Raw genomic sequence first — 25556 nt, 5'->3', positions numbered from 1 at the left:
GCAGCCCATGTAGCTGAATCCCAGTTCCTGGCTTGAGCAGCCAAGGACAGGCTCCATGTCATAGAGATACAGCCTGGTGGATGTCCAAAAGAGTAACTATAAATATAAAATTTGGGGCATTCCCAAAGGGGCCTTGATGCTCACATCCACCTGCCTTGCTGTATAAATGGCGCCCTCAATATTATCCATGTACCTCCCTGATAAGAAATTAAGCTTCCTGGGGGCTGGATTGATGACTCATCGGTTAAGAGTCCTGGCTGTTCTTTCAGAGGTTCTGAGTTTAATTCCCAGCAGCCACATAGTGTCTCACAACCGTCTATAATGAGATCTGGTGCCCTCTTCTGGCCTGCAGGCAGAACACTGTATAAATAATAAATAAATAAACCTTAAAAAAAAAAAAAGTAAACACAGAAATTAAGCTTCCTATCTTCTGGCTGTGGAGCCACAAGGGAGATCCTGTCTGCACAAATCACAGTGAGGTCAGGCTCAGGGCATTGATGTAGATTCCTCCTGGACACTCCCTTGCCCCTAAAGCCACTGGATTCTGGTCTCAGGGAGTCAGCACATTCTGTGTGTAGCTGGGGCCAAAGGCAGGCTGATGGTCAGGAACAGAGGACCCTGCCCTTCCCCCTATGACCTGCTCTCCAGTCCTCATCCCCAGACCTTTCATCAGCTCAAAGAAATGCTGACAGTCAGGAGACTGACAACTGCTGTCAAAAAAGCCTCGAGGTAAAGGAATCTTCCTCCTCCTATAGATAAGGAGCATTCAGTCCTTCCCCAAGAGCAGAGCAGGGAGAGAATTTGTAGGACCCAGCTCTCAAAAAGCAAAACGGAACAGAGAGTCCCACCCATTCCAGGAACCAGAAGAGACAGGATTGTATATTCTGTGCCATTGTATGTTGCAAGCATGTAATTTGCCTTTTGGTTTTAATTTTACCAGGGGCTTACAATTAAAGAGAGACTATCTTGAGTCCCTTGAGACTAATTTTCTAACTGGGTTGACACTCTGAAAAGGGTATGAGGACTTTTAAAGCTGGACTAAGATGCATTTTGCAGTATGATGTGAACACAAGCCTGTGGTATTCAGGAAACGGAATGTGGTGGTTTGAGTGAGAATGACCCCCATTGGCTCACATATGTCACACTTGGTCCCTAGTTAGTTGGATTGTTTGGGAAGGATTCGGTTTGCCTGGTAGGAGGAAGTGTGTCATGGGAGTGGGGGGGGGGGGAGTGAGTGAGGTTTCAAAAGCAAGCCTTAGTTAGCTTTCTCCACCTCCTTCTGGCAGATAAGAATGTTAGGCTCTCAGCTACTGACCCAGCACCATGCTTGTCTGGATCATGGATTCACCCTCTGAAATTGTAAGGCCCAATAGACTCTTCTGTAAGTTGCCTTGGTCATGGTATTTGGTCACAGCAATAAAAACTAAGACAAGGAATGACTTGGAGATGGGCTGGCCCTGCTGGACTCCATGAGGTGTCTCTGTGGCCACAGACCTTACCCTGTGTCCTGGTGTGATCTTGTACTTCAACTTTTCAAGAACTTGCATCTTGGAAAATGGGTGAAGGATAAGTGGGATTGTAGGGTCATCACTCTTTACAACTGCAGTGAGCCAAGGGAGATGGTACACGCCTCAATCCTAGAGTTTGGGAGACAGAGGAAGGTGGATCTCTGTGAATTTAAGCCCAGCCTGATCTACAGAGTTTCAAGCCAGTGAGGGCTACATTGTGACACCCTATGAAAACAAAACAAAACAAAAACAAAAACCCAAACAAACCAAAAAGCACAGCAAAGCCTGCATGTGACTCTGCAAATCTCAAAATAACATTTTAAAGATTAGAGGAATTGGAAAGATGGCTCATAAGTTAAGAGCAGTTGTTGCTATTGCAAACCACCTAGGTTCAGTTGCCAGCATCTACATGGTGGGTGGATTGAAAACCATCCCTAACTTCAGTTTCAGGGAATCCAATACCCTCTTCTAACTTCTGTGGGCACCACGCATACACATGGTGCACATATATACATGCAGGTAAAGTAAAATGCTCATGTATATATACAAAAGAAAAAAATTAAAAAGTTAGTGGGGGATAGAGCGGGACTGAGGAGTTTGTATAGGTCGAGAACAAGCCCAACCCACCTCCTTTCTGAGGAAGCGCTGGGGGTGGGGGGCTGGTATTCTTCCTGAAGCTTTTCATTCTCCTGCCTCCTAGGGACCAATTTTCATCCTTTGAGATCCGCAGGTTACAGCTTGGTGGAATGTCAAGCAGTCGTCCCTTCCCTGCACTCCATTAGTGCCTCCGGGCTTCTTGGGCCCCAGGAGCCAGGGCTTTCTCGTTCAAAGACATCATTTCCCTTCAGGGAACCCCACTTCAAGCCAAGCCGTAAACCCAGTCACGGAACAGTTCCACTAGCCGGTGGGTCGGGCTAAGGTCGAGCTTGTTTCGAGTCCGTGGGACCCTGGCTATAAATCGCTGCTGCCGCATATCTGAGTTCGGCCCTCAAATCACCAGTTCACTACACCTGGGCCGGTGCACAGCGTCACAAGGGCCAGTGGTTCCCACGGCAACAGGTGGGCCTGAGGCAGGGGGAGCGCTGACCGGACAGTGCACCCTGCGGCTCCCGCTGGGCTCAGCAGAGGAGGCGGCGCCAGGCACTTGCAGAAGGGGATCAGGGCTCACGAGGTGATCCGGAAGAAGAGTGGTAGGTGGAGGATTTGGGGAGGTGTGCCCAGGGGCTCGGGGTGGGTAGTCTCCACAGGGGAAATAGAATAACTTAGATGGGGAAAGTAGCTTTGGAGAGCTCCATAGAGTTTTGTAGCTGCAAGGAACTGTGTTAGTTTAGGGTCCTGGAGCCCTGGTATCAGCTTGCATTCAGCCAGGAACCAGTCTTTGCTGTCCCGGATGCCTGTTTTAGCCCTCCTAACTCTTTGGGAAAGTGAAACCAACTTGGATCAACCTTACTAGCAGGGACCTGTGTGGTCATCCAGTCTCTTAGTTCTGGCTGTCATTCATCTAACCCCAGTTCCCACAACCTGAAATCTCCAAGTGAAGCCAATGGCCCAGTGCTAGGGACAGCTGGCAGGATGTTGGTCCCTTCTCCAGGGAGCTCTGGCATTTTGGGCTGTGTAGCACATCAGCCTCTCCACAGACAGCCAGATTTTGGGACCAGGTATGCAGACAAAAAGAGGAGGGCAGACTTCAACGATTCCAACATTGTGGTAAACTGGATACAATAGCATTCACCCCTGAAGTCTCAAGAGGGTGTGATGAGAAGGCTTTTAGCACAGGAGTTGGAGGTCAGCCTGGACAACAGAGCGAAAGTTAACCGTGGAGGAAGACCAGCCTACCAAGCTTTCACCCCTATCTGTGGGATGGTGGGATGGAATCTGCTCTGTTCCTGGGCACACAAGGCCCCTCTCCATGTGAGGATGATGTAGAGTCCAGTAGCAGTGCTGAGGTATACCAGATCTCTGGAGAGTATTGGGATGCATGGGCAATTAATCAGTGCCCCAAGGGTCACCCCAGAGGCAGCGTCCATTATCCATGGTAGGTGAGGAACCTGAGGCTTGGACCCGTCTCATCTCAGAGCCTCATTCCAGACCACAGCTGACCCTATAGCTCACTCTCAGCCCTGTTAGTTCATCACCATGAAAGACTGTTGGTCCCTTGATAGAAGTTTCCCGTCCATCATCTACTCTTGTCTGGTACCAAGCCTACTATTCTTTCCCTCCAGGGGTCTCTACTCAGAAGGCTGTGGTCCAGGGGAGAGCAAAGGCCATTTATGGGGCAGAGGCTGATGTGGGGAAGAAGGCCTAGGTTAAGGGAAGAGCCAGTCTGATTGTCACAGCTGATGCCTAGTCCTTACCCTCAGCTCCTAGACAATGAACTTCCAGGTGACAGGCCTGGCCCTGGACAAAATGAAGCTGGACAGTCCACATTCCTTCCTGGACTCAGAGGAGGTGGAGGAAGCAGACGACCAGCAACTGCTGGAGCCAGAGGCTTGGAGGACATACATGGAGCGGCGCAATGTGCTGCGTGAGTTTCTGACCACAGACCTGAGCCCCCAGTTGCTCAAGCGCCACCATGCCCGCATGCAGCTGCTCAAAAAGTGTTCCTACTACATTGAGATCCTCCCTAAGCACCTGGCCCTGGGTGACCAGAACCCACTGGTCCTACCTAACACCATGTTCCAGCTCATCGACCCCTGGAAGTTTCAGCGCATGAAGAAGGTGGGCACCGCACAGACCAAGATCCAGCTCCTGCTGCTCGGGGACCTGCTGGAGCAGCTAGACCATGGCCGAGCAGCACTAGATGCCCTGCTTGAAGCCCCTGACCCGCGCCCCTTCCTGGCTGGCTGGGGGCTTGTGGAGCAGCAGCTGGCAGACCTGTCAGTTGTCATGGACAACTTCCTGGCCATGATGGTACCAGGGCACCTGCATGTCAAGCACCGCCTGGTATCCGACATTGGAGCCACCAAAATCCCACACATCCGGCTTATGCTGAGCACAAAGATGCCAGTTATGTTTGACCGGAAGGAGTCAGTGGCCCATCAGGACTGGGTCAGCCTGCGCTGGTTTGTTACCATCCAACCAGCAGCACCAGAGCAGTATGAGTTACGCTTCAAGCTGCTGGAACCACGGACACAGCAGGAGTGTACACAGTGTGGCATAGTCCCTGTGGCTGCCTGCACCTTTGATGTCCACAACCTGTTGCCCAACCGTACCTACAAGTTCACTATCAAGAGGGCAGAAAGCTACACCCTGGTGTATGAGCCCTGGCGGGACAGCCTCACCTTGCAGACCACACCAGAACCCCCTGAAGGGCCTGTCCCCAGTCGACTGGGCAAACCCAGCCTGTCCCTGACCACACCTTCTGAGAGATGATTTTCTAATATTTATCCACTAATAAAGAGGAGTATACACACACCAAATTAAAGACACAACCCTACTTAGGCCTTAAGGCAACAGCAACCATATAGTTTCTTCCTGATGGCCCAGTATCCCACAAGTCCCAGAACCCCTGTGCCTTCTGTTTTTTCCAGGACAGCCCCAGACTGGACATTTCAGCACCACTGTCCACTGGAGCAGGAAGTGCTGGCCGCTGGTACCTGGCTGCCACCTTCAATAATGCGAGCTGTCCCAAGGGAACTCGGCTCCCTCAGTCTCAGCACCTCCTATGCCCCTCACCCCCACATCCAGAACCAGATTTCTTTACCTGACTCCTAGCTTGAGACCCCTGAGGAAGAGGATACTTTGGTCCTGTCTGGACACCACTGAGGGCAGTCATAGCCTTGGTGTCAGCATCCCAGATGCCTTGGAGCAAGGATGCCCAGGACCAAATGATGTCTTACTTTTACAATAAAGGTCTTACATTCTCTCCAAGTAAACTGAAGTTCATGGGCACCCCAAGTGTGTGAGGGTCCCAGAAAGGAAGCCTGGCTGGGAACTTCTCTAAGACATTCAATGATGCCACCCCTGCAGCATTTACTCTCCTTGCTAGTGGGTATTCAGCCCACATAGGTGACCACATTCCTCACTGATGTCCAGAGCACCTTGACATTAAGGTCTTCACACACACACACACACACACACACACACACACACACACTCGCGCACGTGATCACTTGGTCGAAGAGGTAGATGCAGGCTTGATCACCTCTGGGTCCAGAATGATAGCACCTTGTACCCTGGGCAAAGCAGCAGAGCCAATAAAGGGAATAAGAGCTGACACAGCACTATGAGCCCAGCTTCCTCTCCACCACAGGCACCGTGGGTGATAGTCATCCTGAGATTACCAGGCCTGGCAGGAGTGGGTGGTCAAGTGGTCAAAGACAGGGAATCCTCCTCCACTGGCAGAGGAGTCATTTTCTGAGTCAATGGATTGGGTGGGTAGCAAGTCAGATACTTCCAGCCATTGGTGGACCAATCAGGAGTGTCATTCCCTGTGGCATCATGTGGTCAAAGTGCCAATTGCTTGCAGGTGTCTCACGGGATAGGGTCATCCTAGAGATGTAGGATGGACCCACAATGGCCTATGTGCTATGAGTGGAGACTGGGTCTTGGTCATGGCAGTTCTACCAAGAGGGGAGGCCTAGAGTGAGGGCTGGTTGAGAGAAGCAAATGTAGGTCTAGTAGCCTGGCATGCTTACTGAGACCACTCCCATCCCTAGCTACGGCCCAGCCTTGTGAGGAGCTGCTTCACGTAGCCCACTCCTCAGCCCATGCACTGCCCACTGGAGCCAGCGCCTTCTCAAGATCCGTTGTCCTACCCCCACCACACTTTGCACCTTTATTCACGATGGATCTGGGCTTCTTCTCATCTTGAGCACCAACAACCAGCTTAAAACCATTCCTCACTACTTCCCACCAAGTTCAAGGCCTCTTCCTCTAAGAAGCCCTCCCTGTCTCTTATCTGAGGATGCTTTGCTTATTTTAGTACACATCCATCCCTAAACTCCACCACTTAGTAATGGCTGCTCTTGAACTGCTCTTTGAGCCGAAGGCACCCCAACCTTTTGCTCATTTTCCACTATTACACCCCTAGTACAATCTGCCCCCAGGGACCCAGCCAGGACACTACATCCCTGCCAAACAGCTCAGACCTATGGGGATGAGGGAGCAGGTGGGGCTGGTGCCCTCTGCTGTTCCTCCCTAACTCTAGAAACAGGCAGGCACTTGGGGACCTCTTTTCCTTTCGGTGTCTCTAGGAACTTCCACCATCTTTTCCTGGGCCTATGTGTCAGCTGTGCTAGGATAATCTTGTTTGGCTACAAGTCAAAGGCCAAATGAATGCATGTCACAAGATGACTTGGAGGGGTCATGGGGCCCAGACCAGGTAAGTTGTCACTGATGTCACAACCATAAGGACTTTGGACCTGCCTCAGCCTGGGGACTAAGAACAGTGAGCCAAACCTACAGGAGCAGACTTAGCTCTCTAGTTCCAGTCCATCTCTGCTAAATTATCCACTAGCTTCCTAGGATTGTGCAGCCTTGTTCTCATTCATTAGATGGGATACCGCTACCTTCTCTTCTCACCGTCCTAGGTTCTGTACCCACCTCCTCCTCCTCCTCTGACCACCTCAACAACTGCAACACAAAGACCAGTCCTGTTTACTCTTGCCCACACCACAAAACACCCATGAGAACTTTCAGAGCAACTTTTTATAATAAAATTATCCAGTTACAGAAGGCATAACCTGAGAAGAGATTAAAAGATGGAATGTAGAAATTGAATTTATAGAAAACTCCAGTGGTCATTCCCACAGGAGGTTCTGCAGCCAGGCCTTAGGAGCCCCTGGTGTACAGCCTGCTTGTAGCATCTCTGACCTCGGGAGAGGGGAGCCATGTTGAGAAGGGAGCCGGCTCTGGCATGGGAACTGCCAGGAGGTGAGGTATAAGGGTGAGGCATGAAGGGGAAGATTTTTGCCTGCTCAGTCCTGCAGGAAAAAAAAATTAGGTTTAGGTTGTCCTACAGCCCTAGATACAGACATGAAAGCTTGGTCAAGAAGCATGGCCCCAGTGGTACTTGGGTACCTCGTCCCCAGCTGCCTGCCCACAGGCAGGGCTGCTACTTCACAGTCCAGGAGGCAGGGCTGTTGTGTTCACTTGGCTTGGCTCTGCCCTCCCTGTCCCTACCCTAGCAGGCAGCCCTGCAGGATATAAGGTAGTTAAATAGTAAAAAAGAGAAAGCTTTTCTTCCAGGAAGGCTTCCTTGCCCATTCTGTGTGGCCCAGTAAGAGGCGCCAGCTTTAAGTTATGACAAATGAACATATATAGTCAGTGCAACCATAGATGGATCTCATTGTCAAACTGCAGCCTCAGAGCAGTCACATTCCTGTTTATGCGCCTAGAAACGGCAAAGGTATACCCTAGGGTCTTTTGTGGCCATTGAGAGGTGTCCCAGTCACCAAATGCCCCAGGAAAAGCAGCACAGTCAGGAGCAAAGGGGCCCATCTCCAGCTCTTTCTCCTCCACTCGAGTCCAGGCACAAACAGGAAGGTCATCGTTATTAAGTCTGCTTCCGGCCCAGGAAGAGGCCACCACCCATAAGATTGTCACTGCTACATTGACACTGCAGCCAGTATCAGGGCCTTTCCCAAGAGGAGAGCAGAGGTGGTTGACTAATGTCCAGCTGGGACTGTGTGAGCTGTGGCAATCCACTGTATGGCCAGGGCCTTGGCAGAAGACTGAGGGACAGACCCTCAGCTGCTGGCACATCAAAGGCTGGGCAGGTGGGAGCTCCTTAGGAAGATAAAGCAGACTTTCTCTGGACCCGCACCTTCTCAGCAGGTACAAGGCTGTGCTGGGTCTCACAGAAGTCCAGGAGACGGTGCCAGAGTGGGCAGCATCTTAGCAGTACATGGTCCCCTGCAGAGAGAATCAATGTGGCTCTTAGTTCTGCCCTGAGTGTGCTTGACACTGCCTCACCATAGCTTTCCCCAGAAGTGCAAACCCTCACCAATGAGGCACAGCCCCTCCTGGGCCCGGGTGATGGCCACGTTTACTTGGTGGGGGTCCACAACAAAGCCCAGGAACTTCTTGAGCCAGCTCTTGGTTGGCCGCTGGTCCACATCACTCTTGGGGCATGTTCTGACTGTGCTCACTAGCACATAGCGCCACTCACTCCCTGGAAGGAGGGGAGGGAATGGTAGATGAATTCACAGCTCTATGCTCACCAAGCCCCCTGCTGACCCCCTCCCCCTCCCCCCCCCCCCGCACAAATATGGCCTCCTTAGAGCCGGCCTCACCCTGGCTCTTGGTTATAGAGGTCACAGTCACTCCGGTGACCCCTCTTTGCCTGAGTCCCTTGCTGATTGCAGCAGCCTGTGCATTGTAGGGTGTAAGGACGGCGATGTCCTTGGGATCCACTGTCCGGTCTAGGGTCAGCTGCTTGGTGATGCGGACCTAAGTAGATGAGAGCGCAGATGGAGCTGGAACCCAGTCTTCCTGTCCTGAGCACAGAGGTCTCTTGAGCCCAGCCTTCCTGACCACTGAAGCTTTCCTTGGCCTTCACCCTGCTCTAGGAAGCCTTCCCTGACCCTCTGGGCACCAAGGTGAGCTGCTCTGACACTTACCACCTCTGTTACTTCCTCTGGATTGGCCCTGGAGTTCTCATTGCCATCCTCGGTGGACACCAGCAGCTTCTGCTCATGGCCCTGCACATAGCCAAAGATGACAGAGCAGCTTTCCTTGCCAGCATGGCCCAGGATGCTGGGTGGGCGCTTCAGGTCAGGCCAGGTCTTCAGCTTTCTCCCATAGAACTCCATGGAGGGAAAGGAGCAGATGTCCTTATGCATACGATACTGTGTGTCCAGCATGATGGCATCCCTGTGGTACCTCTCGAAGAGAGACCGCTCCATCCCCAGGTTGCGCAGCTGTTCATTCTTGACCATAGGCTGCAGCTGCTTGTGGTCTCCAAGGAGAACCACCTGGAAGCACAGACAGACATGATCTTGACATCGTTGTAGCCAGAGGCATCCCAGCTTCTTGGCCATCTTCAGCCAATAGCAATGCTCACCTATGACACCCTTAACACCCCAGCGTAAGCTGCCCCCGGACACCCAGGCAGCAACTCTAGAATCCTTCCAACCTTACCTTCTTGATCTGTGAGAAGCGCACCAAGGGGATAAGGGTTTCTGGCTCAGTGGCCATGCCTGCCTCGTCAATAAGGATCTGCTGAACATTGAGGTTTTTCAGGCTCCCTGATGCCGCACAAGAGCAGGTACACAGGATGACTGAGTGTTGGTCAAGCTCGTGTTTACGCGCCTTCCCCAAGACTCTCTTGTACCTGTGCGAGGTAACACGCCATCCAGTGAGCTTGCTGGTGGGCAGCTGCCATTCTCATTTTCAGCTGTTTGTGCCTCTTCTGCCACCGCTGTCTTCAGCTGTCGGCAGCGGTTTGGCTGCAAGAGCTGCTGCCTGAGGGCATCCTGTTCCCTCTTTCACAGCTACAAGGGAACTTATCTAAATCCCTGTCCCTCTAAAGAACCCAGAATTCAATGGTTGAGGTAGAATTCTGCTCCTCGGAGAGGCTGAACAGCAAGCAGCTCACCCCCTTCTCGAGTCTCCCCAGAAGCCCTTGGGCTTGTTCTCGCCCCTCCTTATGAACCCTTCTCCACCTGGCTCCTCCCTACAGCTTCCTGTCAGCTAGTTGTTGACCCAGCCTCCTGTAGGCAGGTGAATTTTATTTAATCAAACGCATCTTTGCATCTAAACAAGCGTTCCAGACCATAAACAAAAGTAACACACCTTAAAATGACAATCATTCAAGACAGGCAGTTCCACCTCAAGAAGCCCACCACTTACACCACAAGATCTTCCTTTGTGAATGTTTTCCCTTCCCGAACCTGGGTATCAAATTTTCTGATCTCTGCTGCATACGGATTGGAGGCCTGACGGATCCGGTGGTGAAGGGTAATGCTCCTAGAAGGCAGGACCTTGGTGAAACCCTGTACCGTGGAGGTTCCCTTGCCTCAGTACCAGCACAGACAGACAGATGTGTTGTACCTGAGGTTCTGATTCGGCTTCCCTTCCTGTGAGGTCTTGCCAAATAGACTCCTGTTACTCACTCCTGGCATCGGGAACTCAGTGGCCTCTGCCTGCTCCCCATACACACGCAGGGGCCTCAACTCTGTCTTCCTACTCAGGAGCAGTCCTAGGGCAAGAGAAGATGTGAGAGACTGCACCTCAATGCCCAGCACCCTTTGGCAGTCCCACACCTTATCCCTAACTCACCTCCCATGACATCCACGGACTTGTTGGAGGGGCCACAATATAAAACACATGGGCCCCCCAGCTGCTCCTCTGTGCTACAGTTGCTGCCAGTTGGCACTTGCTGCTGGTTTGACCTATGGAACCAGTATATAATGTGGAGCCCCACAATGGTCTTCCCTGTGCCTGTGGACAGAGGACAGTGTGAGTCCCTATAGACACACCTGCCTGCCCAGGGCAGCCCCTGGCTCCTGCAAATGAACTCCACCTGGTGGGCCCTGGATGATGGTGAATTGCTTCTCCAGAGCACTCCTGATGGCTCTGTTCTGGCTAGGGTTCAGCTTATGCCGTCCACCAGGGATGTTGTAGTTCTGTCGCTCCAAGAACATGCTGGTAGGTGCTGGGGATGGAGCAGAAGCCAAGGGTCATTTGAGCACCATGCATTGGGGAGAGGTGTGCAAGCTAAAGAGCAGACCTACCCCTGAAGAAAGAGTGTTGGTAAGGCCAGTGTGGCCGGTGAGGCCGGTGAGGCCGGTGATGCCGGTGATGGGGCTCAGGGATTGGCAGTCCCAAGGCAATGCTGATGACCAGTGGGGATGCCCCTTTCAGTCTACGCACAGCTTCTTCCTTGCGGCTGGGGATGAGAAAGGATGCCAGAAAGTGAACCGGATTCTCTTAGGGAGGGGCCCATGTCTTCCCAGGAAAGGGGAGCTCAACAAGGTCCTGGCACTGGATGGACCTCTGCCCAGGGACCTTCTCCCTGACCTCAGCTATAGAAACCACTCACAGGTCAGGAAGCTGCTTAGATATCACTTCCACAGTGAACCGAGCACTAGGTCTCAGCACCTCTTCTGGAACCTTCTCCATGGCCATGTGGTGGATGATGAAATGTACCTGCCGAGGAACCTCTTGCCGATCCTCCACACTCTCCTGATCCCAGTCACCAGCTAGCCCATGGGCCCAGTCACCAGCCAGCCCGTGGGCCACCCAGGTATATGTATCAGGGTCAATGCTCAGGAAGGGGCCAAGGCAGCTGGGTTTAGGGAGTGGGCTGGCTAGAGGGAGAGGGAGCCCCTCAAGCCGAATGCAAAGGTAGCAACAGTCAAAGTGGATGTCGATACAGTTCTCCTGGAGAAAAGCAGCTTCCAGCTGGAAGGTGCCCTTCAGTTGTCCCCGTGATGTCCGACCTGTGTCCCAGGAAATGTGCACATTCTGCAGCACAATGGAGTCATTTTCTGCAACAGCGTTGACAAGTGACTCCAGGGCACAGAGTGGCTCCCACACGCGCGAGTACTCGCTTACTTTCTGGTAGTGGTCCTGCAGAGCCTGGTGCACTTGGCCTGAAAAGCAGTCACCTGGCCGTTCCATGTGCTCCAGACAGAGGCTGAAGCCAGGTACCACAGTCCACAGCTGCAGGGTTGGTGCCAGGAAACCCCGCTGCAGGCTGGCACCAAGCTGTACTTGCAGAATATCTCCCTGGCTCAGCTCATAGGACACCTCTACAAAGTGTCCACAGCGACTCTGGCGTGTCTGTACCTTCTCCCTTCGACGAGGAAGCTTCTTACCTTGCTCCTGGATGAGGGCAGCAACCTCAGGCCAGCGCTGCTCCTTCACCAGCACCAGGAGCTGAGTCCACAGGGCTGCGTCTATAATCTGGGTGTGTGGGTCACAGCCCATGCCCAGCACTGGTAAAGGTGGCTTGGATGCCTGCACTGAGTACATACGGCGCCGCCATACAAGCCGCAGGCCCGTCTGACTCACTAGCTCCTGGGGGTGTTCGGCCAGCTGCAGAGAATGGTAGTAGATAGGGCAGGGGTCGGGGAGGGTTTCTCGGTTGACAGGGAAAAGCATTTTGAAGCATCGGGAACCTATCTCAACATCCACCACGAAGCCCAGCTTCTCTTGAGGCTGAGCCTTCAGCTGGATGGCCAGGTGCAGGCTATAGGCCCGCCTTTGGTAGCTCTGAGCACACGCATACTGGCGACTAAAGTCCTGGCAGAGCCCATCAATGTCCCTGGTAGAGTACGTACAGCCCCTGTGGCCCAATGCCATTAGGATCAGCCGCTGCAGCACCACATCTAGATACCTGCGGATGGGCGAGGTGGCCCATGTGTACCAATCTACCTGCAATGAGTAGTGGTGGCCAACAGGTTGCTGCTCACCCTGGCTGGAGCGACTGAAAACAGAGCGGCCTAGAGCCTTTCGGAAGTCCAGGCACACAGGAGCCAGTGAGGGGTGCATGTCATCTGCAGCAATCAGGTCCACCATCTGGCTATAGTCCTGCGTAGCAGCTGCAAGCTGCACTTGTTTCCAGAGGGAATCCAGGAGACACAGCTGCTTGCTGGGGGTGTACTGGGCATTCAAACGGTGACGCAGGTGCAGAGACAGGGCCGCCAGTCCTCTGTGCTTCTTAAAGACAGTGTCAAGCTGGTGCCCATTGGGTGTGGGCTGCCACCTTAGTGGTGTCAGTGCCTGTGTATGCTTATTGCCCACGAGGAATTCAGCTACATGGCTGTTAAACTGGATCATGTACTCTTGGACCATGATGTGGGCTGTGCGAAAGCCCAGCACACTGTCCTCATCCGGCGGCTCATAGTAGCAGGCAGCTGGCAGGCGCTGACGACGCAGCATCCAAGAGAAGTAGCAGGCAGCCACAACACAGGCGTCCACAGAGTCCAGGTGGGCTGGCAGCTCCAGGCCAGCCCCAGGGTGCCCCCTGATCAGTGCTTCAGCTTCCTCATATGACAGCTGGCGGTCAGAGCAGATTATGGAGGGTGCAAACCGCAGGCTCTTGATCTGGCCGCTGCCCTTCTCCATGGTGAGGAAGAGGGAGATGGTGAGACGATCCTGGCCTGGCAGAAGGCTGAGGGCATCCTGGCACAAGCTGGCTGGTAGCATGAGTACTGGCTCCCTGCTGGGAGCATAGAACACAGAGCCCTGCTGGCGGGCTTCCACATCCAGTGCTCCATCCTTGGGCACCAAGCTGGCCACGTCAGCAATGTGCACGGCTACCTCATACACAGGACCTAGATCCCGGACACTGAGAGCATCATCAAGGTTGCAGGCACCCTGGGGATCTACGGTGAAGGTCAACAAGTGTCGGCAGTCCTCTCGGTGACTGGTGGCCACGTTTAGCTCTGAGTGGCATCTCTGCAAAGCCTTGGAAACAGAGGCTGGGTCTGGTGTGTGGACTCTCCTCAGGCCATGCTCTAGGTCAAGGATATGAAGACCCTGCTCCCAGGTGATGGCCTTGGGCAGCACCTCTAGGACAATGCCTAGTGGGTAGTAGAAACGCTCTCTCCAAAGGACAATTCGGACCCAGAAGAGCCGGGTGCTCCGGTCCTCAGGCATGAGACTCTCATGCCTTACACGCTGCACTTGGCCTTGAATGAGGCGGTGGATGGGAACTTGCTGTGGGTCCTTCATCTCTGCCACAAAAATTTTGGTCACAGAACCATTGATGGGAATCATGATTCGGGGGTCCCACTCATCCATCCGACATACAAAGGCCAGTTCATGTCTCCTCCTCTTCAGCACACCCACCACACGACCCTGCAGGCTTCCTGAGGTGGCCCTGTTATTATCTGCTGGGTCTAGGACCTGTACTAGTACTTCATCCCCTGTAAAAGCCATCCCACAGTTCAGGCGACCCCTGACCTGGATAGGGCTAGAGGTCATGTCATCCAGTGGAGTGGCCAATGCTCTCTCGAAAGTCTCCTGTAGGAAGCTGCAGCGGCGGTATTGCTTGGGGTTTGAGCGCAGCAACTTGCGCAGCACAGCTGAGGGTAGGTTTGTGTATTGTCGGGCCTGTTGTGGGGACGTGGGCCAAACCATGGTGTCCAGAAGCCCATCCTCCCGAACCGTCACAGTCACTTGCCGACTTTCATCGAGGAGCTCCTTCAGGATGGCATCATCGGCGTTGAGCTCCCAGTCAGAGGGCCAGAAGTCAGACTCGGAGTCCTCAGCTTCTTCAGCTAGCCCACCCTCCAGGGTGGACACTCCTGCTCCTGCATCTCTAGAGGCTGAGTCTCCTCTTGCAGGGTCCTCTGCTGCTGCTGCTGCTGCCGCCACCCTGGCTCTAGTCTCTGTCTTCACTGTGACTGGGGTCCCTTCCGCTATGGGCCATTGCAGGTCCTGTGCCACAGCTGTGTGCTTTGCATCTGGGCCCTCAGCTCTGAGTGTCAAAGAAGTCCAGTGCTGTCTCTGGGCCACGCCCTGCTCAATCTGTCCCAGTGACAGGTCCTCAGGGAAGACGCTGCGATGCTCTATGCACTCACGGATGAAGCTTTTCCAGAGCTTTCTGCACGCTCCCGAGGAGCAGAGAGCCACAGCATCTCCCACAGCCACCAGCTGAGACTGGGCACGGGTCATGACCGTGTTCAGTACACGAGGCTCAGTGAAGAATTCCGAGGTTGGTGCCCCGGGGCTGAGCAGACTATTTCGGTTGTGGACACAACTCAATACTACCACCCGGAACTCACGCCCTGTAGGAGACACGGGTCAGATGGCCAAGTAGGACCAGCAGACTGGCTAACCTAGTCCCACCCTACATATGCAAGTCTGAGCAATGGGCTGCAAGCTCCCTCCCTAGTAGGCCAGCCCCTGGCCCACATTTCTGTCACCTACCTGGCAGGATTTCAAAGCTGCCCACAGACACCTCACCCAAGTTCCTCCTCCTTAGCTCCTGCCTCAGTGCACTGACCTGCAGAGAAGTCAGGGGTTCTGATAGTCTGTCACCCAGTAAGAAACAGGTCCTCTTGCCAGTCCTTATAAACCCTCACCCCAGCATGATCACATGGATCAGACTGGAAAAGGAACAAAGCAACTCTCACAAGTAAAGAAAGTAAAGCTGTGGGAGCCCGAGGAGACAGCTCACCTGGGCACCATGGGACACAGCACAGATGTGTCTCTGCTCTCGGGGTCCCCAACAGTGAGGCCAGGTGTTGTAGATCTCTTGCACCTTCTCCACCACTTGGGTAACCTCAGCTGAATTAATCCAGGATGTCATGGACATGTCCTGCTCAGGGCTGCCTGCCACATGGCAGAACATGAGTGGGTAATTTTGGGGGTGACATGGGACTTTGCCGCTGGCCTGGATGGGGTTGCCTTTGGCTACATAGAAATGGTGGGAGACAAAGTTGATGATGGCTGCGGTTGAACGGTAATTCTCATGGAAGATAATGCGGCTCTGCTGAGCGATCTTGTGCACCTCCTGCTGGTAGTACAGGAAGAGGCGATACAGCAGTGTGTGCCCAGCTGCCTTGGTCCTGGGCACACTGAAGAGCCTAGGTGTGACCTGCATGTGGTCCCCTGCCAGTACTATACGGGTTAACGACAAGGCATAGGCCAGTGGGATGAGGGCCTCACACTCCAGCATTTGGGCTGCCTCATCAATGAAAATGTGGGAGAAGAAGCCAGCTGGCACCTGGAGCTCACGAGCCTGGGAGGTGGTGGTAACCACCAATCGGTGATGTACCAACTCTGCTCCTGTGGGTGGGCGGAAGGCCTGGCGGTCCTCAGTTAAGCAGCAGTACTGCAATGTGGTTGAGTCTGTCTGTCTTGGAGGACGATCTGTGTACATCACCCTGAGGGGAGCTGCCTCTGGATGGCCACTGTTGACATAGCTGTGGAAATACTCCCGAATGTAGATGTCTGCAGCACTGTAAGAAGGGTGAGGCACTGTGAGACGCTGCTTCGGGACTCAGGCTGCTGGCTGAAACGTGTGTTCAGCCTTGCCGGGATGCCAGGGACACTCATAAGGCAGACAGACAGGGGTCTTGCACAGGGGCCCAAATGCCCTCAAAGGGAACAAAAAGCAAAGACACAAGGAAGGTCAGAGCCTGGGTGGCCAGGGATAGCGTAGAGAATGTAGGCTCTGAGTAGAGGCCAAGAGGAGAGCTAGCTGTGGCCTGAGACAGCCCACGGTGGCTGGGGGCTGGCATTGATCTGAACACAGCTTCTGGGTACTGCAAGCTTTGGCAACAAGAACTGGTACCCAGCCCTCAAGAGCAGAGCCTGAGAGTTGAGAGGCCAAGGAGGCTGCATGGCATTTTCCAGGTAAGCAATAGCCTTGCCACTCACATCTCCAGCTCAGCCTAGAAATTGCCTCAGGGCACATGGCCATCATTCTGGGCTCTTCCTTCCACCCCCTTCTCTGGGCTAAAGAAGAACCCTATGCCTGTAATAATATGTGGTATTGGGGAACTAAAAAAAAAAAAAAAAAACCACATTAGTCAAAGGGGAACTTCTTGGTTGACTAGCCAGTTTCTATTAAGTATAAATAAATAACTAGATAGATAGACAAATAAATAAACAAATAAAATAAATAAAGATTCTTGACCAGGAAACATGGGGTAGGCCAAAACACACCACTATGACTCCGTCCTTGGCCCAGGGTTTGTGAAAAGGCACCCACCTCTCATTACCCACACAACATATTCACTGATTCAGGGCACCCCATTTGGGTTTGAAAAATGCAACCAGCCACCAGCAGCATCTTCATAATCAGAGAGGCAGCATCCTAGGAAGCAGGGCAGTTGTATGCAACTGGAAGCAGCTCTGGGCTCACCTGTTGGTGTGTGTACAGATGAGCACCTTGGTGTGGGGCTGCTGGACAACCTCAAGGGCAGCCATGGCCAGTGTGTAGGTCTTGCCAGTGCCAAAGGGGCCATAGATGAGAAGCGGTGGAGTGAGCTTTGTGCCCTCAGGCCTTCTGCCCGCAATGAGCCCCACAGCCAGCTTCTGTTTGTGATTGCCACGGAATGAGGGTGGGGTGGGCCAGGGGTCGGGCAGGGAGCAGGTGGGCAGGTCAGGAACCACCAGGCGCTCTTCGGGCAGTGCATCTACTGCCTGATGCCAGAAGCGGAAGGTCAGGGGGTCAATCTGGAACTGCACCTCCAAGATGGGGCTGTCCTGTGGTTGCAGCCCCAGAGCCACGCAACATCGTGCTGGTAACAGCAGCCACAGTGCGTTCTCTGAGCTGGCCCGTGTCTCCAGACGCACTTGGTATACGGTATTGTCAGGCGCAGGCACAGGAGCCACAAGGGCTGTGCTGACTGCTCGGCCCAGCAGGAAGCCCTGGTCAGTGTCTGGCAACAGAGAAGAGGGGAAGGGAACCTCGGCATAGAGGGCTCCTGGTGGTGCAAAGAGCATGCCAAGCGCTGGTGTCTGCAGTGCCGTCTTCAGGGATACCTGACCCTTCATGGCCAGCCTGGTGGAAAGTTATAGGTCAGCCGTCTATGCCACACACAGTCTCCAGACTCGGGTCACTCCTGCTAGCCCACTGCCCCACTTACTTGGCTACCAGCTGCTGCTGAGCTGCTTCCTCCTCATAGAGAAACTTGTGCATCCTCTGCCGGTAGTTTGCACGGGAGATGGGACCCCAGACCACACCACCATGACTGAACTCCAGGGCCAGGGAGGGGACCTTGTACTTGGCCATCAGGGTTTCCTGCTCAGGTGTCCAGTCTACCTCAAGCACCACACGGCGGTTGCCTGTGTGCCAGCAGCCCAGCTCCTGGGAGTGACTGAATGCTGGCTTCCCATTGAGCCCCAGGCTGTGTGCCTGGCCCAGCTGCAACTTCAGCTTCTGGAGCAGCACTGGCCTGTGGCCGAAGTCAAAGACCACCCATTGCTCAAAGGTGCCAAAGGAAGCAGCCTGGACATGTACCCCTACCTGGAATTGGCCTGGGGAGTTGGGTACACGGAAGTGCTTTCCCTGTGCATAGAGCTGGTCTGGTGGGAGACTGGGGGCCACCAGTGAGAAGGCTGCTCCAGGCTCTTGCTTGAGTAGAGCCACATGTAACAAGGGATCCTGGAGAAGGAGACAGGCCATGACGTGTCAAATGGGCCCTCAGACCCTTCCAGGGCCCATGGTGACTCCTTCAACCCTGACCACCCAACCCTCCTTCAGGCAGCTTGCCACTTTCTGAGTGTGGGACCCTCAGATTGTTCAGTCTGCCCTGGTTTCCACCTCTGCTCATAGACCTTGCCTAAGGCTCAGAAGACATTAAAACAGAGATGAGCAGCCGGGATTTTCAGGGTCCTGTAATTACAAGTCACATTCACTCTCTGGGTGCCAGACATTGGCACACTTGTTTCTTATATTAATTAATTTACTCAACTGAGTGATCCCATAGGGTGAGGGCGCCATGATCACCTATCACTGTGGGAGGAAACTGAGGCAGAGAGACTATAAGGTTTATCCTAGGTCACATAGATGCAGAAGTGGAGCCATTGGCAGCATCAGCTCCAAATCACAAGCTTTCTCTATCTGCCCACATGTAGTCCTTAACACCCTGGGCATCCCTCCACCTAAGTCAGGGTCTGCCCATGAGATCTGAGGTCTCAGGGCTGTTGAACCCTCACCTCAGAGTGGATGGTGAACTTCCAATTGTGCTGGGCCGTCTTCTCCTGGGCCTGATGCACTAGTGGCTGGTGGCAGGTGACAGATACTCCACTGACTGTCTCAGCCATCTGCACAAAGAAGCCTGGCTCTCAGAAGGGCAGCCCTGGACCCATCCTCACCTTCTCACAAGCCTCTACTTACCACCAACACCTCTTTGCTGCTGCGCCGATACTCCGCTAGCAACCGTGCCTGGTAAGATACCAGCCCATCCTGCCAGGCAGCCTGTTCTCGCAGCTCCATGGCCCGTGCCCGCTGAACCCACTCCTGTAACTCCTGTGCTGAGTGTGCCTTGATGCAGACATCTCCATACTCACAGAGGTCAGGCCTGGAGGGATGAGGAGGTCAGCAGGGCTTCATGGAGGTACCTCCTCAGGAGCCAACCCTCTCAGCCCAACCCCGGCCTGAATGGGGAGCAGACATGGATTCCAGGCTGGGGGGGAGGGGGGGCAATAGAGGTTTCATTTGATTTACACCCTAAATCTCCAGGGCAAGGACTAGCATAAGGAAACTTCTTCAGAGGCCACTGCATTACTAGGCTCACATGCATAGGGCACAGCGTATGATAGGCAGGTCTCGGGTCTGCTGGGCCTCACAATCCCTGGTGCTGACCCGAGGTGTGTGTGTGTGGGGGGGGGGGTCCTTCTCTTATCCTAGGCTCCTATATAATTCCCCTTACCTAGGGCAGAGCTCAAATTTGGAGAGTCCCATTGGTGGGGCTCGATGATTCCAGGACACAGCCTGATCAAAGGCCACCATCTGTGCATGCTCCAGGGAGGAACAGTGGTTCTCAAATGCCTCCTGAGAACTACAGGTGACCAAGCAGGCGTGGCAGTACAGTTGGACCACCGGGGGCTGACCCTGGCTGGCTTTCCATTTGTCCTCTCTAAGGAGAGGATATGTGAGCAGATCTCCTCTCTGGAGCCCATCCAGCTGCTCCGCCTTCCACACAGCCATCTCCACAGCACTGTGCGCATACTCACAGCGCGAGGGCCCGTGGCGGCATGGTACCCCACGGCCCACAAACCTGCAGTAGTTTAAAGGATGTCTGTTTTGTGGCTGTGGCCGCACTTCCACAAATTGCCGCTTTCGGCCCTCAGTTATAACATGGATGAGGAGTGTGGGGCAGCTTTGGTGCCTTGGGCAATGGCCCCTGGGATCCACAGGGCGGAGGCATGCAGGACGGCACTTGAAGCAAAGGGCACAGAGCAGCTGGAAATGGCCACCAAACTCTGCTCGGATGGTGTCAGCTGGGGTGTGTGACCTATCCAGGGCTCTAGTGCCCTGTACAGCAGCTTTCAAGTTCAGGCGGGGAAGGTTGTGCTTGCGCTCAAATGTCCAGACCAGTGCCTCCTCAGAGCTGCTGGCAAAGGTGCATCTGTTTCGGTGGCGCCTACAGCCCAACCCTGGGCTATAGTAGCGACAGACTTCGTAGCGGCTAGGTCTTGGGAAGCTGGGCCGGCGGCCTACCTTACGCCAGACCTTGCCCCTGGCATCTTGCTTGTAGCGGACCAGCAAGATCTCCCTGAGGCAGTCATGCTGCACTTCACGAAGGATGTAGGTGCTCTCGTTGAGGCACTGGGTGCAGTGGGGACAGCCCAGGCAAAGGTCTACCTGAGCATAGAGTTCTGCCAAGGATGGCTCTGTGGTGGCCTGTGTGCTGGCAGACTGCAGGCGACGCCCCAAGGATGCCATCTTAGATGAAGGCCAGGTTCTTCAGGGTTGTGGGTAGGCTTCTGGGCAGCTGATCTACTGAAACCATCAGCCCTGAAGAGATGATAGCAAGAGGAGTAAGTCAACCCAAGATCAAGAAGAACCCACACAGCCTCTGCCAGGTGAAGGGCAGGAACTTCTATCGTCTAACTTTGTTCCACCTGAACCCCAGCAAAACCTCTCTTCCTGAAAGGACCCCAAGTCCCGTCCACAAGGAACTCAAATGACAGCTAGTAGAAGGAAGGGGCTTTGAGGCCAAAGGATCCTCCATCTGGTACCTCTGGGGCTCCTTCACCCCTCAAGTTTCATATCTCCTAGCTGTCTAAAAGAGTACACCCTTTCTTGAGAGCTGTTGGTCAGCTCCTGGGACTACCGTCACCTACCAGACTTAGTAACAGAGCCACAGAGGGAGAGGGCAGAGCCTTGCAGAAGTCTTGCTCTCCCTAGGTCGGATAGTCCTTATGAGAGTTCTCAGAGATGCCAGGAGGAGAGATAACATCCAGAGCCCAGAGTCTGAGTCAGTGCCACCCCAGCAGGGACAGCTCGCCCCCCTGCAAACACCTGGGTCAGGCCTTGGGAGTTTTCCTTTCCTTTCCTTTCTTTCTTTCCCTTCCCTTCCCTTCCCTCCCTTCCCTTCCCTCCCTTTCCTCTTTACTTTTCTTTTTCAGTGTTGAGGATGAAACCCAGACTTCTTACACACGCCAGGCAAATACTCTACTACTGACCTACACCCTAGCACTCTAAAGACAACTTTCAAGGAAAAGGTTGAGTTACAAAGACTGAAAAGAATGAGCATCAGGCAAAGCCTGTGGCCCCTGCACTTCTGAGGAGGTTTCTAAATCGTCAGAGCTAGAACCCCATCCCCCCCCACCCCGCAGCTGGAGAAGCAGGAGGAGGGGGCCATGGGGTTGTCCGATACAGGAATCCATCTGGGGCAGCTGGTCCTGCCCATTTGTAGGCAAGGGGATGGTCCCCACACCTTTCCGGGTGGTCTCTCCAGTCCCCAGCCACCACCCCACACTTACCCAGTACACCAGCATCGACTTGGAGCAGCGATCACTTTCGATTCTGCCCCTGGGGCGACTCAGACCTCTGACGACAGAGCACGGAAATTACCTCACTGCCCCCCCTGCCCCGCCCCCGCCCCGCCCTCAAGTGATAGCCTCCCTCCCAGACCTGGCGGAGCTCCCTGGACCTGGTAAGATTTACCCCCCACTCACCTCCCACAGTTTCCCTGGAGTCAATACTGCAGAATTTGACCTGGCCCTTTCCTGTCCCTCCCCCATTCACAGTTGGATGTCTGTAGCCTCTTGTGTGGGGGAGGGTGAGATGAGCCCCTGGGGGGTATGGCTTTAGGGTTAAAAGATGCTCGTATCAGGAGTGGGAGGGCCCTCGCCTAAAGAGCCGTGACAAACTTGTTCGGTGTGCTATGGCCAAGGGCTAGGGTCCCTGGGAGCAGGGCCAGACAGGTCAGAAACTAAAAACTTTGTTCCTAAAAGGCACTAGGCTTCTCGCTAGAGGTTCTAATGATTATAGTCAACCCCTTAAGATACAGAGATGTTGGGACTGTGCCAGAACTCAGGGAATTAGAAAACTTCTGGCCTCAGACCAGGAAGGGCTGGGTGTAAGGAGCTTTCTCATTTGAGCAGCCTGACAACCTGAACTCTGTGGAGAAGTGCTGCCAGCCACCAGACTCAAGGCACTCTGATCACCACCCTAAAGCTGAGTAAGCCCGCTGGGCTAGGGTGCCGAGGCACAGGAATCCTGGGCTCACAGGCTGCAAAGGACTAGCAGAAATGACCAAGTAATAGAAAAGTCAGCTTCCTCTTTTGGTTTGGGTCATTCACAATAGGGAAAGACGAGGGGAAATACTGGATGATAGCTCCTCCTCTGTGAGGGGTGGGGCTTGTGGGGGAGGGGCTGAAGCTGCTAAACTCTCCCCCACCCATCCCACCCCACCCCCGCGCCCCTACACACAACTGTGAAGTTGTGTTAAGTGCACTGATGTGTTAGAAGTAAGTTTGGGGCTGGGTGTGGTGGCTCACGCCTTTGAATAGCCCAGAGGCAGGCAGATCTGAGTTCCAGAGTTTCTGGATAGCTAGGACTACACAGAGAGAGAGAGAGACCTGTCTCCAAAAACCGAAAAAGAAGTGTCTAAACAAGGCAAAACTTTGCTCTGATCAGGTGTGTTCAGAAGAGGAAACACACAGTGACAGGAAATGGACTTGGGTTTCATTCTAATTAAGGTGGTGACTGTCTTTTCTCCATTGGCTAATCTGAAAAGAACTGGTGCCCAGAAAATTATGGGGGGGGGGGTAAGGGACTGTTGATGGGGGTAGGGGACTGTTGATGGGGTGGGGGGGTAAAGGAACTGTTGATGGGGTGGGGGGGTAAGGGACTGTTGATGGGGGTAGGGGACTGTTGATGGGTAGGGGACTGTTGATTGGGTGGGGGGTAGGGGACTGTTGATGGGGGGTAGGGGACTGTTGATGGGGTGGGGGGTAAGGGACTGTTGATGGGGGTAGGGGACTGTTGATGGGGGTGAGGGACTGTTGATTGGGTGGGGGGGTAGGGGACTGTTGATGGGGGTAGGGGACTGTTGATGGGGTGGGGGGTAAGGGACTGTTGATGGGGGTAGGGGACTGTTGATTGGGTGGGGGGGTAGGGGACTGTTGATGGGGGGTAGGGGACTGTTGATGGGGAGGTAAGGGACTGTTGATGGGGGTAGGGGACTGTTGATGGGGGGTAAGGGACTGTTGATGGGGGTGAGGGACTGTTGATTGGGGGTAGGGGACTGTTGATGGGGGTGAGGGACTGTTGATTGGGGGGTAGGGGACTGTTGATGGGGGTGAGGGGACTGTTGATTGGGTGGGGGGTAAGGGACTGTTGATGGGGGTAGGGGACTGTTGATTGGGTGGGGGGTAAGGGACTGTTGATTGGGGGTAGGGGACTGTTGATGGGGTGGGGGGTAAGGGACTGTTGATTGGGGGGTAGGGAACTGTTGATGGGGTAGGGAACTGTTGATTGGGGGTAGGGAACTGTTGATGGGGTAGGGGACTGTTGATTGGGGTAGGGGCTGTTGATGGGTAAGGGACTGTTGATTGGGGGGGGTAGGGGACTGTTGATGGGGAGGTAAGGGACTGTTGATGGGGGGTAAGGGACTGTTGATTGGGGGTGAGGGACTGTTGATTGGGGGTGAGGGACTGTTGATTGGGGGTGAGGGACTGTTGATTGGGGGTGAGGGACTGTTGATTGGGGGTGAGGGACTGTTGATTGGGGGTGAGGGACTGTTGATTGGGGGTGAGGGACTGTTGATTGGGGGGGTGAGGGACTGTTGATTGGGGGTGAGGGACTGTTGATTGGGGGGGTGAGGGACTGTTGATTGGGGGGGTGAGGGACTGTTGATTGGGGGGGTGAGGGACTGTTGATTGGGGGTGAGGGACTGTTGATTGGGGGTGAGGGACTGTTGATTGGGGGTAGGGGACTGTGGATGGGGGTAAGGGACTGTGGATGGGGGGTAAGGGACTGTGGATGTTATTGCTCTAGGTCATCAACTCCTGGAATGTAGCTGGGGTCTTTTGTTTAAACAAAAGTTTAACTAGGTGGGGGAATGAAAACATTTACAAGAAAGTGTTATACACAGTAGGGAGGATTAAAAGATTTTAATTCCTTTTATAGTATCTGGTAGGAAAGATTCATATTTAATATTTATTACGGATGGACAAGCAGATCTCTGGGTCAGGGTCCACAAACTGATCAGAATATGTTTGTAGGAGTCTAATATATGGGGTGAAGCAGCATCCAGACTCTGGAAAAGGTGGCTGGCTCTCGGCTTACTCATTAGGACCTAGTTATCCTGAAGCAGAAACAACAGAGCAGGACTGGCCTCTACCAATATCTTACAGCAGATAGTTCAACACCTTTAACAGGTAGAATATGTTCACAGTTGGTAATCTTTTTTTTTTTTTTTTTTTTTTTTTTGTGGTGGTGGGAGTGGGGAGGGGTGGTTCAAAACAGACTTTCTCTGTGAAACAGTCCTGGCTGTTCTGGAACTCACTCTGCACACCAGGCTGGCCTCCAGTTCAAAGATCCACCTGCCTCTGCCTCCGATGTGCTGGGATTAAAGGCATGTGACACCACCAATGGGCCAGTTAGTAATCTTATCCTTGAAGCCAGACAGGTGTCATCACTCCCCTACCTGAGCAGACATATTGAAGCTGATTCCTCCCAACTTCCCTTGAGGGGTGGCTTGAAAGGCCACCAAGGCCACAATGAAAGTCTCTTCCTTTTCAGAGAACCAGTTGTTAAACATCTACCAGCACACCATTGGTAAATTCATCACACAAAACTGAAACAATTTTGTATAGGAGGAAGATCTTCACTATCAATAAAGCAAAAACCAAACAAAAGAAAAAGAAAAATTGTAAGTATATCACAGGTAAAAGTCTAATTTCTTTAATAGAGTATATGTTTTAAATTATAAATATTATAAATTCAGAAAAAAAACCTCACAACCTATGAGAAAATAGGAAGAATATATGAACCAATATTTGCTATACAAACAAAACAGAAAATGGATATTGTTCCAAACATAGAGAAAATGTTCACCTTCATGCGAGGAAGACAGAGACCAGAACCTCCTGACTGAGTCTCCATTCTAGATCAGCAAGACCACACTAAGCCCAGGTCCACCTTGGTTCAAGAAGGAAAACCACTAGGTAGGCACATATAGA

The 25556-nt window shown here is 53.4% G+C and overlaps 2 protein-coding genes across 2 annotated transcripts; one reads left to right on the top strand and one right to left on the bottom strand.

Annotated features, from left to right (window-relative positions):
• Window positions 1-2389: 2389 nt before the first annotated feature.
• Fndc11 (fibronectin type III domain containing 11) lies at window positions 2390-5383 on the top strand. The gene is made up of 2 exons (XM_051184547.1): window positions 2390-2698; window positions 3869-5383. Exon 2 carries the CDS (start codon window positions 3879-3881, stop codon window positions 4878-4880), a length of 1002 nt encoding a protein of 333 aa, XP_051040504.1. The 5' UTR covers window positions 2390-2698; window positions 3869-3878; the 3' UTR covers window positions 4881-5383.
• Window positions 5384-7139: 1756 nt separating this feature from the next.
• Window positions 7140-21920, bottom strand: Helz2 (helicase with zinc finger 2). Its single transcript, XM_051184535.1, has 19 exons — window positions 21849-21920; window positions 19790-20877; window positions 19255-19438; window positions 19074-19181; window positions 18002-18519; window positions 17275-17916; window positions 15583-16366; window positions 15333-15408; window positions 11494-15190; window positions 11186-11340; window positions 10975-11106; window positions 10731-10892; window positions 10503-10650; window positions 10302-10418; window positions 9591-9783; window positions 9071-9424; window positions 8744-8900; window positions 8455-8622; window positions 7140-8363 (listed from the first exon to the last, which is right to left on the bottom strand). The coding sequence occupies exons 2-19, from the start codon at window positions 20803-20805 to the stop codon at window positions 8239-8241; spliced, it is 8736 nt and encodes a 2911-aa protein (XP_051040492.1). The 5' UTR covers window positions 20806-20877; window positions 21849-21920; the 3' UTR covers window positions 7140-8238.
• Window positions 21921-25556: the final 3636 nt, after the last annotated feature.

Source organism: Phodopus roborovskii, unplaced genomic scaffold, assembly GCF_943737965.1.
Source record: "Phodopus roborovskii unplaced genomic scaffold, PHOROB, whole genome shotgun sequence".
Classification (NCBI taxonomy): Eukaryota; Metazoa; Chordata; class Mammalia; order Rodentia; family Cricetidae; genus Phodopus; species Phodopus roborovskii.
Note: the sequence above shows the minus strand (reverse complement) of the source record. Positions and strands in the feature narration are given on the sequence as shown.

Excerpts from the sequence above, each read along its gene's own strand:
- Fndc11 (XM_051184547.1), top strand. The coding sequence starts at position 3,879 with ATGAACTTCCAGGTGACAGGCCTGGCCCTGGACAAAATGAAGCTGGAC.
- Helz2 (XM_051184535.1), bottom strand. The coding sequence starts at position 20,805 with ATGGCATCCTTGGGGCGTCGCCTGCAGTCTGCCAGCACACAGGCCACC. Across the intron at positions 16,367-17,274 it reads ATCTGTACACACACCAACAG|TGCTGCAGACATCTACATTC; the intron begins GTGAGCCCAGAG and ends CCCTTCTTACAG. Across the intron at positions 11,107-11,185 it reads CCAACACTCTTTCTTCAGGG|CACCTACCAGCATGTTCTTG; the intron begins GTAGGTCTGCTC and ends CTCCATCCCCAG.